This window comes from Berghia stephanieae, chromosome 5 (assembly GCF_034508935.2).
Source record: "Berghia stephanieae isolate SIO BIC M18660-M18661 chromosome 5, UCSD_Bste_1.3, whole genome shotgun sequence".
NCBI classification, from domain to species: Eukaryota; Metazoa; Mollusca; class Gastropoda; order Nudibranchia; family Aeolidiidae; genus Berghia; species Berghia stephanieae.
The window spans coordinates 73,914,153-73,929,152 of NC_088364.1; the positions used below are offsets into that span (position 1 = coordinate 73,914,153).

General features: G+C 37.5%; 2 protein-coding genes across 3 annotated transcripts in view; one reads left to right on the plus strand and one right to left on the minus strand.

Moving 5' to 3' along the window:
• The window catches only part of LOC144973588 (zinc metalloproteinase nas-6-like), a 699,617-nt gene that overhangs the window by 604,109 nt on the left and 80,508 nt on the right, over positions 1–15,000 (minus strand). The gene's annotated exons all lie outside the window — the stretch shown is intronic.
• Positions 10,721–15,000, plus strand: part of LOC144973586 (putative gamma-butyrobetaine dioxygenase) — a 29,807-nt gene continuing 25,527 nt past the window's right edge. For both annotated transcript variants that reach the window (XM_078916213.1, XM_078916214.1), the window contains exons 1-2: positions 10,721–10,926; positions 13,722–13,831. In XM_078916213.1, the coding sequence (XP_078772339.1) occupies positions 10,845–10,926; positions 13,722–13,831 (192 nt within the window). In that variant the 5' untranslated portion in view covers positions 10,721–10,844. The remainder of the gene's footprint in view (positions 10,927–13,721; positions 13,832–15,000) is intronic.

Consider the following 15,000-nt stretch of genomic DNA (forward strand, 5'->3'; position numbering starts at 1 on the left):
TGGGACAAAAGAGCCAGATCATCTGCAAAATTATCGATGCTATGGGCTTAGTTAAATAGTCATAGCATCTAGCAGTTGGATATAACGAACAAATACACAAAACTATGTGTAACCCTAAACGTATAGATAGTTCGAAGTTGACGTCACTCGGGTCTTTGTTATTGTTTTTTTGCCATCCGCGTTTATGAGTAATGCTCACTGAACGGTATTAAACTGACTATAAACGTTCATGGGTACACACAGTTTTGTGTGTTGGCCAGTTATACTTCCGGATGGCAATGTTGTGAGCGTCTTAACCTAGCGCATACTATCTATAGATTGTATTGCAAAAAAACAATAACAAAGACCTGATTGACGTCATCTTCGTTCTATCTATAGGCTGAGTCCATAGCTTTCTGGTGCTTGTCACAGGAGATTAAAAATAAGCATTGCGTTGTCAGGCGTAACAATGCAATTCCTTCATTAGTGTGTCAACATAATAATATAGTACAAACATTGTGGGTCTGACTGTTTTGGGTCAGGCAAGCACTTTAGATGGCTTGACTTGAGACTGACCCCAAAAATAACTGTCACATGACAAGACGTTGATCATATTTTTTTTTAATATGGAAAGCGGGTTGTTGTTAGCGGTGCTCAATGAAAAAAATGATTCCATTGGTTGAGCTCTTGAATACAATTTGCAGTAATCAACTTTGTTTCCGGATCGTCGTCTCGTTTTATGACTAAATTTTTATTTTCGCCCACATTCAGGTTAAAGATAGTTCGAAGTTGACGTTACTCGGGTCTTTGTTATTGTTTTTTGCCATCCGCGTTTATGAGTAATTCTCACTAAACTGTATGAACCAGACTATAAACGATCATGGTTGCACAGTTTTGTGTGTTGGCCAGTTACACTCCCGGATGGCAATGTTACGAACTTCTTAGCCAAGCGCATACTATCTATATACAGATTGATACAATTTAGTGAGAACTACTCATAAAAATGGCTGTCTAAAAACAAAAAACAAAGAGCTGAGTGACGTCAATTTCATTCCATTCATATTATCTCAATGTTTGCGCATCCAGGTCTTGTAGATTCATGCCCTTTTCGTTGATGAGTATCATTCACTCCTGAGTTACTCGCTTAGACAAAACAAAACACACACCACCACGCAATAGATAGAATGCGCTTGGCCAAGGAGTTCACAACATTGCCATCCGGAAGTATAACGGACCAACACACAAACTCTGTGTAACCATGAACTTTTATAGTCTGGTTAATACAGTTTAGTGAGAACAACTCACAAACGCGGATGGCAAAAACAATAACAAAGGCCTGAGTGACGTCATATGCATACTATCTATACAATACGGCACTCGGGATAAAATGGTAGGACGTGGGGGGGGGGGGGGGGGGGGGATGGGGCACTTCTGTACATATGCGTGCTCTTGTAATACTTTAGGCTGAGTCCATAGCTTTCTGCTGGTGCTTGTCACAGGCGATTGAAAAATAAGCATTGTGTTGTCAGGCGTAACAATGCAATTCCTTCATTAGTGAGTCAACATAATATTAATAATAATATAGTATTGTGATGAATACTCACACATTGTGGGTCTAACTGTTTTGGATCAGGCAAGCGCTTCAGATGGCTTGCCATTAATTATTTTAATATGGAAAGTGAGTTATTGTTAGCGGTGCTCAATGAAATAAATAATTCCATTGTGTGAGCTCTTGAATACAATTCATAATAATCAACTTTGTTTCCGGATCGTCGTCTTGTTTTATGACTTGATTATCATAATTTTAGCCCACATTCGGGCTGTACGTTTACGAAGGCTTAGGCACAACGCAACTTGTTCTGCTCTCTCTCTCTCTCTCTCTCTCTCTCTCTCTCTCTCTCTCTCCCCTCTCTCTATCTATCTATCTATCTATCTATTATATATATATATATATATATATATATATATATCTCACACACACACACACACATACACACACATACTCTCTCTCTCTCTCTCTCTCTCTCTCTCCATCTATCTATCTATCTATCTCTCACACACACACATTCTCTCTCTCTCTATCTCTCTCTCTCTCTCTCTCTCTCTCTCTCTCTCTCTTGGTGGCCAGTGTTTTGGCCCCAAGTCTCTGTTTAATTCGTTGAGACAGTGAAACCTTTCATGGATGCCGTGAAAATTTTACTAAGACAATGAAGGACATAATTTAGGAATCTGTCCTTGTTCGCTGAACCTGTGAATTTGTCGAATGCTTGTTCGACGAACGCGTATTGCACTGTAGGTAGTTATAGTCTGTCTCTCCATCTGCTACTACAATGCACAGTACCCAGTGAGTGGCTGCCCTGATGCAGTCCCCCCCCCCCCCCCCCCTTATCTATTTGACTAAGTCAAAAACTCGACTAATTTTTTTACTTAAGACGTTCAATTTTCTATATTTTATCCTAAAATGATGATCTTTAACCTATACAAACGAGATTTCTATGAATAGGACTCGTGAGTTATCCAAACTTTTCTCTTCACGTTTACCTGACAATATTGCCAATGCCTACATAATTTTGACCAATTTTTAATTATTTAGGTGTCGTAGCGTCTTATCTATATTTTCCCTTTGACAACGATATTGGTTTTATTCTCACCCACATATCGATTTCCCTCGTTAACTCTCTAACATTTTACACCGAAAGTACATCAATGCGAAGCCATCGTTATGTTATAGCCTGACACTGAAACCCAAAAAGAATGGCATTTTGACGTCATCGTTTGTTTTTTGCACCGCCTCGTGAGTTGTCGTTAGTAGAGCTCTTAGAGACAAGTGGTCCCATTGGTTGAACTATTGAATACAACTCATGATTTGTTTTCTTTTGTGGCCAAAGACTGGCATTTTGACGTCATTATTTGGTCAGTTTCAGGCTATAAGTTAACGATGGCTACGATCAATGCCACTCGGACTTCATTAATTAAATCAGAGACATATCGCTGCTACTACTCTTTTGATGAAAACAATATTTATTGATGCTGCGGAAAATCAACTCTCATAGTCCCGGGTTCACTCCCTACTGGTGTCTACCTCATATAGGTAGTCCCGAGTTTACTCCCAGGTTCATACCCCGTGGTACTGTGTTCACTACCCAGTGGTGTCGCCTCTCATAGTCCCAGGTTCACTCCCCACTGGTGTCTGTCTAAAAAAGTGGGTACATTCCTCTCTTGTGTCCATATTATATAGTCCCCACAGTTGTCTTCCCACTTGTTTCTACATCTTACAGCATCCAGTTCATTCCTCATCGGTGCCGCCATCCAATAGCCCTATGTTTACTCGCCATTAGTGTTCACACCTCAAAGTCCTGGTTTACTCTCGACTTGTTATAATATCTCTTGGTTCCCTAGTCCACGCGGTTATGTGGTCTTGTGGTATGACACTCGCTTTCGGATCGGAAAGTCCTGGGTTCCAGTCTCGCTCAGCGCAAAGTTGATTCCTTGAAAAAGGCTCTTTACTCACATTCTTTCACCGTACTCGGGTGTAAGATAAGCACCTGACCGTTGACAGCAGTGTCTCTGTTCGAAGAAAAAAAAAGTGCATTATCGCCTAACACCTCATGTCCTGTTCTACATGTTAAGTGTTGCTGTTGGCTAGGGACCCCTTGTAAAGCGCTTTGAGCACGTGAGTGGAAATTGCGCTATATATATTCAATAATTAAAAAAAAAAAAAAAAATAAACCCAACAAAAAATAACTCAAGTTCTCATTTGTGTTTACATTCCGTATTCTCGAGTTCATTCCCCACAACTGTTCACATCCCCGGACTCTCGGTTTCCTCCCCTCTAATTCTAATATTGACATATTAAACGGTCGTCCCGGGTCAACCACCGCCATTGCTCACCAATCAGAGTCCCAAGGTCAATGCCAATGCGCACTTTTAATATAATTATAATGTTTTTTAGTCCATTCCAAGTCCCGTGCGAACGGAATATTGCAAATTCCTCCAAAGTTACGAAATGTGGTGCCGTGATATTTTATATATATATATATTATATATATATATATATATATATATATATATATATATATATATATATATATATATATATATATATATTTTGCATGCGTGTTTATATTTTAAGTGACATTGCGAATTTTGAATACCGATAATGATTGCCAAACGGTTTTCTCACAATACCGAATTCCTTTGATCTTTTCATCGTTTGCAATATAATGTGACTCAAACTTTAAAATGTTGACAGTCGGCTAATGGTGTGTTGATTCTCTTTCCCATGGGGAAATAATCATAACAAAGTTGCATTCAGTGGCGAAGCTTAGCTAATAATTTTGGATTATTTGAAATAGCTTAATTATAGATAGCATTTATCTAGTACTTCACAGTATTGAAAACAGGCGGCGTTTATACGATATCTCTTCCCAAGTGGGCAACAGCCAAATAATTCATTGGACCACATAAGCAGCCCGTTTGGTGCTTATAGATAGTATGTGCTTGGCTAAGAAGCTCATAACATTGCCATCCGGAAGTATAGATAGTATGCAGATGACGTCACTCAGGGCTTTGTTATTGTTTTTGCCATCCGCGTTTGTGAGTTGTTCTCACTAAACTGTATTAACCAGACTATAAAAGTTCATGGTTACACAGAGTTTGTGTGTTGGTCCGTTATACTTCCGGATGGCAATGTTGTGAACTCCTTGGCCAAGCGCATTCTATCTATAACGGACCAACACACAAAACTGTGTGTATCCATGAACGTTTATAGTCAGGTTAATACAGTTCAGTGAGCATTACTCATAAACGCGGATGACAAAAAAACAATAACAAATATCTGAGTGACGTCATCTTCGAACTATCTATACATTTTTCGTAATGTAAATGTTGCTGCTCGAAGCTTGAAGAAATTAAAAACAATGTGAAATTGAATGTAAGCTTCAATTTAATATACCTAAACAGATAAAATGGACATTTCGGGTTTCCCCTTTATCAACAAAACAGGATGTATGAAACACTACAGAAGAATGAGATAATGTGGTAGTGGCGTTGTTAAGATGAAAATACAAAAAACTGTTTTTGTTTATTTATCTTTCACATTGTTATTAATATATTTTTCGGACAAAGACATTATAATGTAAAAAAAATGAGGGAGGTCTTCGAATTTTTACGCCCGTCTCCAACAGGACGAGGAGAAATGCATTTCACAAAGGCATAACACCCGACCAACTGTTGAGCAAGACAACTCACTCATAAAGGTCGGTCAAGACATGTCACGAAATCCCACTGGTCACCCATCGATTACGCTACGTGTTCGCCATTCTTGAATTATGTTCACTAGAAGGGGGGGGGGGGGGGGGGCTTTGAATGTATTAATGTGAAATATCACTGAATGTAAACTTCTTTAACACCACATTCCATGTTCGTTTTGTACAGTATAACCTTTCATAAGAACAGCAGTTTTCAAATACAAGAGATGCATAATTAAGTGACATAAACATTTATAAATTTGACCTCTCCCCTCTGAGTTCCTGGTTGTAAGCCATATTGCTATTTGCCGCATGCCATGAAAAAAAGAATTCCGCGCTTCGCCTCTCTCTCGAGAAATACTTGTAAATTTTCCTCAGTGATAAATGTGATTCTTTTATCCATATTTTTAAACCAGTTTTTATGAATGTAGAATTTACAATAAGAAGCTACGCCTCTGGCTTACAAATATTAAATTGTAACAATTGTTTATGTCATGTGTTTTACAAAGTGTACATTTTGCTGTGTCATTTTGAACCCAGGATGGCAATAATAGTGAGTTGTGCACATGAATCTCGTGAAATATAAACCCCTGTTCAAGCATGTGGGCGAGTTTAACGATCGTTATCACAACAGAATCACTGTGTATAACAAACACCGTATTATAAAACATCAAAATGTTCACTCATCTCAGACCCTTCGTCTTTTATATACCGGACTATAGATAGAACGTAGATGACGTCATTCAGGCCTTTGTTATTGTTTTTTGATGTCCGCGTTTGTGAATAATTCTCACTAAACTGTATTAACCAGACTATAAACGTTTAAGATTACACATAGTTTTGTGTGTTCGTCCGTTTCGCTTCCGGATGGCAATGTTGTGATTCCTTAGCCAAGCGCATACTATCTATAGTGAAACAACATGAGGGCCTCGCCCCTTTATCCTCTGATAAGTTAATGAGCAAACTATTGCAGTACAGCAGTTGAGAACAGCATGGCCGGTCCATAAAAACAAGCACTATTCAGTATCTGATACTGAATAACCACTTCGTAAAAACAATGCTGTGAAAATAATTGCTGGTAGTTGTTTCACGTGCCACAATGAATGCATTGTACTGGATCGACGACCTAGATAGATATTTGTGTCAGATAATATCACAGAGTAGGTAGGTGTTACCTGCCTACTCTGTGATAATAGTTTTCGACGAAACGAAAATATCGAAGCATTCTCGTTCCAATGATGTCACCGATGATTTCTTGTCTGGACTCGGGTCCCGATGTTCACAATCGGTTTCTTGAATATCTTGTGGTCGGCTTGCAAAGCCTGTTACATTTAAGACACATAGGCTATAGGCGCATCAGGCACAGGGTGTCTTTAAAAAACAACAACACGTAATTATCTATATTTAAATCTCCCTTTACCATTCCACTCTACTACTACAGCAACAACTACTACTACTACTACTACTACTACTACTACTACTACTACTACTACTACTACTACTACTACTACTACTACTACTACTACTATTACTGCTGCTGCTGCTACTACTACTACTACTACTACTACTACTACTACTACTACTACTATTACTGCTGCTACTACTACTACTACTACTACTACTACTACTACTACTACTACTACTACTACTACTACTACTACTACTACTACTATTACCACTACTACTACTATATTTTGTTTTAGAATTCAGATTATTTTTTTATCACAAACACAAACACGCGCGCGCGCGCGCGCGTAAGGGGTGATCATAGATATGACTCGATGTCATACCGGAAGTTGCTCTTTTCGTTTGATGAATAGGAAGATGGGCTGCCAGTAGATACACTCTTCTTGTGTGATTATTTAATTTATGCGAGGCAGTCTTTCGCCATTTTCCCTCTCTTGGATTCAAAATTAATAAACGTTTTCAACAGATATTTCTCACAGAGTTATTGACTTATATTCACTTACTTACTTATCCGAACCAGCGACCACCTGAGCTCTAGCCCTTCGGTCTTGTGCCATGACGTAGAAGTTAGACGTCTTTTGTAGTTGTTCCAGGTGACTATAAAGTGTGTTACTGATGCTTGGATTTGGTGGGAGGAATGTGCATCTCGACGTATATTTACAAAACCATCATGTTTCATACATGTTGTATTTATAAATGCAACAATCGGGCTGCGAATGATAGAAGTCGTTTTTTATTTATTTTATTTATTTTATGAGCGAATCTTCTTTGATTGATTTTTTTCTCTCGACCTGATCCTTTTGTCATCATGATATCGTTCAAAATATTTTCTTGCTATCTTTTTACGATAAATTTGCAAAAGGCAAAATAGTTTTCAAAACCCAGACCACTTTGCGATGGCTACGCAGTACCAAACCGTCGAGAAAAACAACAAATTGACTTTTTTAAAAAATCTAACTAAAAACTAGGGGATAGTAATTTTTAAAAAATATATATATCCCTGTTTCTACATGTTTTATAAAATACACAAAATGAAAAATGCCACGGATTTGCCCCCTGAAAGACCCATCGTTTTGGTCATTTCCTGTCTCACAGAAAAAATATCTCTCTTCCTTGATAATATCTTCAAAAAAAATCGTCATCAATCTTCCTACATATATTAAAGATACTAATCACGCCCTTCATCTATTCCGCGACCTCAGCTTCACACAACCCGACAATAGGATCATATTTACGATGGAGGTCCATAGCCTCTACACCTCCATTCCCCATAAAGACGGATTACAAGCCATCAATCGACAGAGACCCAATACCCGAATTTAACGCCGATGCTATCATTCGCCTTGCAGAGTTAGTCTTGACTCTCAACTCTTTTGAATTCAACGGCCAATTTTTTCATCAGATCTCGGGAGTGGCCATGTGCACCAAAAGTAATTGGTCCACCGTACGCCAATATATTCATGGACCACCTCAAGTTTAAGTTTTTCTCCCTATACGACGGCCACCAACCAGCTTTTTATAAACGATTCATCGACGATTGCATCGGCGTTACCAACATGACTAAAATGCAACTCAACAAATTCATCACTGCCCTCAACAACTTCCATCCAGCAATAAAATACCCACAAATCACGTAGCCTTCCTGGACATCGCAGTTTCCCTGACCCAAAGTGGACTCAAGACGTCTATCACTACAAGGAAACAGACAGTCACAGTTACCTTCTCGACCCGTCCTCACATCCCACCAAATGCAAAGATTCAATTCCAGTTTCACAGCTACTCAGACTAAGACGAATCTGCCAGGATGGTGAGGACTTCACGGTAGAGAAGGATAAAATGCTTGACTTTTTCCGCAACCGCCATTATCCTGAATCCATATTAAAACAAGCGGTTGACAAAATCCAAAACATCTCCAGGGAAGTTGACGCGAAACAAGTTGACAACAGTGACAGCAAAACACACAGACCTATCCTAGTCATCACTAATCATCCACACAACAAGGAAGTCATCAAAATTTTAAAAACGAACTACCATCAGATTCTTCAGGAGCATGTAGAAACGAGGGATATATTCAACAAACCGCCTCTAATCGCCTACAGATGAGACCGTGATTTGAGGGACATACTAGTAAGGAGCCGCTTGACGATGGATATGGCCGGTAATCAACGTAAGACGGAGTCTTGTGGACGTTGCAGATGCAGGACATGCCCACACTTATTCGTGGAAAATTCCATCAAATTCCCGGATAAGGTGTGGGTCATCCGACACGCATTCACCTGCACGGATCGTAATCTAATTTACGCTATAATCAGCAAACGTTGCCACAAGACATACGTGGGGGAAACTGGCAAGAGACTAATATAAGCGACAGGTTTGGACAACATCTGCGCTCTATTGAAAACGATGAAGACAAACCTGACGCCCACCACTTCAATGGGTCCAGGCATCGAGGATTGCACGACATCCAAGTTGCCGTCCTTCAGTTCTGTCACACCACTAAACAACATAGGAAATACAGGGAGGCAGAACTGATACTAAAACTGAACACCCTTTCACCTCACGGCATGAACTTGAGACTGGACCCCATTTAATTATTATACTACCTTTGTATCTACTACTACTACTACTACTACTACTACTACTACTACTACTACTACTACTACTACTACTACTACTACTACTACTACTACTACTACTACTACTACTACTACTACTACTACTACTACTACTACTGCAACTACTACAACTACTTTACTACTACTACAACTACTACTATACTACTACTACTACTACTATACTACTTACTACTACTACTACTACTACTACTACTACTAACTACTAAATACTACTACTACTACTAACTACTACTACTACTACTACTACTACTACTACTACTACTACTACTACTACTACTACTACTACTACTACTACTACTACTACTACTACTACTACTACTACTACTACTACTACTACTACTACTATACTACTACACTACTACTACTACTACTACTACTACTACTACTACTACTACTACTACTACTACTACTACGACTAAAAGTACAACTGTTGCTTCTGCTGCTGCTACTGCCACTAATGATTATACTTATACCGACATCCCTTATATTTTGCATTTATTTCCAATTCCATTGTATTTATTTTCCAACAATAAATAAATAGTCTACAAGTTTTTATATTTGACTTTCTAAACTGTATTACACAGTTCCTCTCCGCTTCCCCTCTTTTCACTTAATTAATTGCGCACCTTTTAGAAATATATTTTCTTCTATTTTAATTCGTGATTCCTTACAAAGTAGTATACTATTTCCTGCCCATCAATGTTTTGTTTATTCATCTTAATAACGCCACTACCACATCATCTCATTCATCTGTAGTGTTTCATTCATCTTGCTTGTTGATAAAGGAGAAACCCGAAACGTCCATTCTATTTGTTTTCGTAATTAAATTGAAGCCTACATTCAATTTATTTATTTCTTCGACCTTCGAGCAACAACATTTACATTTCTTTTAGCTAGGCACATGCTGTTGGTTCTCCTCTTTATAGATTTATACACCTATCTACTATCTATGCCTCTTATCTACTTTTCGTCGATATGGCGCCATGGGAAATTTTCTCGTACCGAGGGAGTTATAACGAAAATAGGACCATAATATAGCAGATAGAAATAGTACTGGACTTTAAAACAGTGGAATCATAAATTCAAGCATTATATTATGTTTTTGTGTATAATAAGAGTATAATAAAGTTAATTTCAGATCTTAATGTTGGTTATTTGTATTTTTCACATACGTAGCCTATTCCATTAAAAAATGTATAATTTTTTTTGGCAACCACTTTAGCTATTTTTTGGCGAGAAATGTCGATAAATTCCAGACAAAACTGATTTTCGACGGGAAAAAAGTTATCGACGGCTTGTTATCGATGATAAGCGGTTTCGCCTCGAAGACCGCCCAACTACAGCAGCACAGCAGACAATGTGTAGTATTAACTTTTTGAACTCCGAACAACGATTAACGATCATCTATTATCTATGCCTCCACCACATAGATCTAGATATTTAAAGTTCATGGACCACCACAGTGTCAAATTTAAATCTTCGTAGCCCATTCTTGGAGAAAACAACATTGACAATGAAGTTTTTAAGAACGACAAAATACTTTATAAGACATCTTTGCTCAAAGGAATTAAATTCGAATACGCATTTTCGTCGAGGTAAAAGTTTAATTTAACAAAACAATCACATTCGTGATGGTAGTGACATTGATAGGCCTATGCTATATGATTCAAAGATAATGATGGAGTAGCTAGACGTCTAGTTAGGGCTGGGGGGAATTAGTAGTTTAGAAGGCACCTGCAAGAAGTAGCCTTTGCGAGCTGAAAAGAGGCGAGGATTTCTGATTCTGTTTCCCTCTTTGAGTTCGAGGGGAAAAATTTAGAAGTTTCAAAATTATTCGTTCTTCTTTCTCATTCTCAGTGAAATGAAATGGCGAGTATTCTATTTATGATTATGTATCATTGGAAAGGGCTTAAAATTCTGCATACAGCCATGCTAATATTACTCTATCATATATATAGAATATAATAAGGATAAGTGGGTGTGTGTATATTTATTAATTTGTTTACATATTATTTGTTATTTCCTTTGTAAAGCGCAATTGAGCATTGTAAATGGATAATGGCGCTATATGTTTCCCATTACATTACAGACATATCATGATTTGGGAAGGCTGGGGCTATTCGGACTCGAGTCTGAATAGTCTCCCATGGCTATTCGGACTCAAATTCCAATGCTCATATACAATCAGATGATTATTCAGGCTCAGTCTGAATGATCTCCCGTGGCAGTTTTTTTTTGTTTTGTTTTTGTTTTTGTTATTGTTTTTTTTTTAAAATATTTTAATTATTGATAATTACATAAAATTAAGGCTGTGGCTATTCGGACCCGAGTCTGAATAGTCATCATATCGTGTCGCGCCAGTGGTGGATCCACTGGACGGCCCCAGGAGTGCAGCCTCTCAGGTCCATATCACTGATATGTGGTCCAAGTTCGCACTCGTGAAGGATGTGGTCCATGTTTTGAGCAGTGTGTCCACATTGACATCGGCAGTCTGAAGAAAGTCCCCATTTTTGTAAGGTTGTTTTGGTCTTCCCCACTTTAGACCTTGCCCTTGAATAGTATCCCGTGGCTAGTCTGACTCAAATTCCAATGCGCAGGTGCAATCAACAGGTTTTTTTTGGACTCTGAATAATCTTTCATGGAAGTATATTTTTTAAAATTTTATATTTTTAAAATATTGATAATTAAATAGAATTGATGTAAATCAAAATAACAATTATAGTAACTTTATTTGATAAGAAAGACAAAATCATTGATCAAAAGTAATAAACGTCAATTAAAGTAACTGCGGTCTAAAGGAAAAGATTTGTTAACACTATGCGATGTCCAAACAAAATCAGGACAATTTTTTTTTTTAATGAACATATATTCAAACAGTATTAGACGGGCAACAACCCTTCATCAGTCTGAAGCAGGGGTCATGAGAGTCAAGAGTCATATTGACATGTGCAAAACAGAATTTCTTCTGAACTCTTGTTCTGTTTCTTTATCAGTTCTGCCCACTGCCGCATTGTGTTTCACTGCGCACGCACATTGGACTTAAAGTCCGAATAGCCATGGGAGAATATTCAGACTCAAGTCCGAATTGCCATTTTGTAAAATTAATGCAAAACAAAATTACGATTTTAGTAACTATCAACAGGTAGTCTTATCCGCTAGATTAAATAAATAACGATGTGAAATTGAATGTAAGCTTCAATTTAATAAACTAAAACAGATAATGTGGACGTTTCGGGAAATGTCCACATTATCTGTTTTCGTTTATCAACTTGAAGCATGCATTCAATTTCACATTGTCATTTAATGTGATGACCAGGAAATTGCATTTTTTGCTTGGTCAGAAGTCAATATAATTTGCATCAATTTACATTACCCACTTTTGTCATCACAATGTACACATGTTTGTGATTTCATATCGAGGTTAAAGTTAAAGTGGTGGATTTAATAATAATAGACTCTCAACAATGAGGCTCTTGGCGCTTTCTAGTACAGTGCAACTTCTGGATAACAACACCCCTGAATAATGACAACCCCTGTATAGCGATATTGACCTCTGGTCCTGAATTTTTTGCTATATATAATTAGTAATAGAAACCCACAAATACATTTCAGTAAAACTGAAGCAGTCATCCACACCAAATACGTGAGTGACCCATGAGTTGGAGCCATCACATACAGAACATCACAAACAGAGCCAATAAGACCCTTGGCTTCCTTAAAAGGAATATCAAAACAAGTAACAAAGCGACAAAATTAACCGTATACAAAGCACTTGTGTATGCAGGATGAGTTTGGGCCCGTACACACTCGATAGCATCAACACTCTCGAGAAAGTTCAAAGACACACTATTTGCTGGATAACCCATAAATATAACACTGACTTTGACACCATCGGCACCATGAGATCACTTGAATTGCCTACATTGGCCAGTCGCCGAAAACAATCAAGGTTGTCCACCCTTTACAAATACCATCATGTGCAAATAAAAATTTCAACAGACACTAATCCACAACTGCTACATAAAATGACTCTTGTGGCGGGAAATGCCTTTTTTTTCATCCTCTTAACTGGATGCTGTCTTTCATCTACAGCAAAATAGTTGCCCTTTGCATTTATATCTATCTAGTTCTCAACCGAAATTTAATTGAATATTGGATAACAATTGCTACACATCTAAACATGGATTAATAGATCATGAAAGTGCCTTAGATTAAGGCACTTTCATGATCTATTAATTCATGTTTAGATGTGTAGCAACTGTTATCAAATATTCAATTAAATGAGAAGATTATTATGTTAAGTATAAACTTCTAAAGGTGTAATAAATTTTTGATTATTTAACTGATATTTCATAAAATGTTCACTGTATGATTTTGCTTCAATTTTCAGTCACAGTTTGTAGACAGAACTCACAGCTCATAAACAGATCATTTCATGGGAGCAAAAGTGCAATCACTAGTTCAGGCTTTCAACATATGGTCACTCAGAGAAGCCAAAATGTAAGTTTGTTTTTTTCGCTTAATTATCTTCTTTTTTTTTTTTATTTCTTGTCAGGCATGTAAATTCTAGGACAATTGTCTGAAATTCAACAACCAAATATTTTTCTACCTCAGGGAACATCACAGATAAAATGAATTTTAAGAAATTTTCTCCCATCCGAAAAAAAAAATTAAAAACTTGGAAATGCAAAATCGTGGATGATTTCCCAAACCATCTATTTTACTCTTTTACTTCGTCCACTGTAGTGTCATGGGGATTTCCCTCATTGCAGTTATGGTCTGTGACTGTCTGCCTCTCACTTTCATTCTCTGCACTCATGTTGGCTCATTCTCTCACTTCAGTTGTCCAACTCTCGCTGCAGTTGTCCAAGACACATTCGTGATGTCTCCTCATCTATGTCTTCACACACGATTTAACAAATCAAATACTTTTTTTTGTCACCAGATTCTGACAAATAATTTCCGACATCACTTTTTTTTCTTTTTTTTTTAAATTTTACAATTGTTCCTCCCATTGTGGGTAGGAGGTCACTTTGTCTTCTCCCATATCTGTATTTGCTTTCCATTTTATTCTCTATATTTGTTCTGGGTTGAAATTGCTCAGTTGTTTTTTTTTTCCTGGTCCTGAAAGCTGGGAGGGGACAGTTAAATTTATAGTACCGATTTATTTTGATAGATGATGTTTTTTTTCCTTGCAAGTCATCTCTCTGTTGTGTACTATTATAATTATTTTTTTATGTAAACATTTGAGTGTATCCTTCATAGCAGATTTTTTTGCTTTTACTGGAATGGGACTTTTTGGTAATATCAATATCAGTACATCGGTGGATCGCTCTTTGAACCTTCTGTTCTCTACTTCAACAAGCCCCTTTGTCTTCTTTTTCTTTAACTTCAGAACTAAAAATTTTCCTCTGCATCATCTTCCTATTTATTGGCGCTGAAATGACCTAATTTTGTTGGAAGTCCCATAAAACTTCTAAAAACAAACAAACAATACAATTGTCTGAAAAAAAGCTTTGGAGGTCAATGTGGAAAGGATCTTGTATCTGCAGTTTTTTAGGCTTGTCGGTAAAAGTAAAATGCACATCACTCTTGGTTTGAAAAACAATAACAAATCATTAGAACCAACATGCAAACGAATTGAACCTCTTTAGGTTTATGCGACAAAT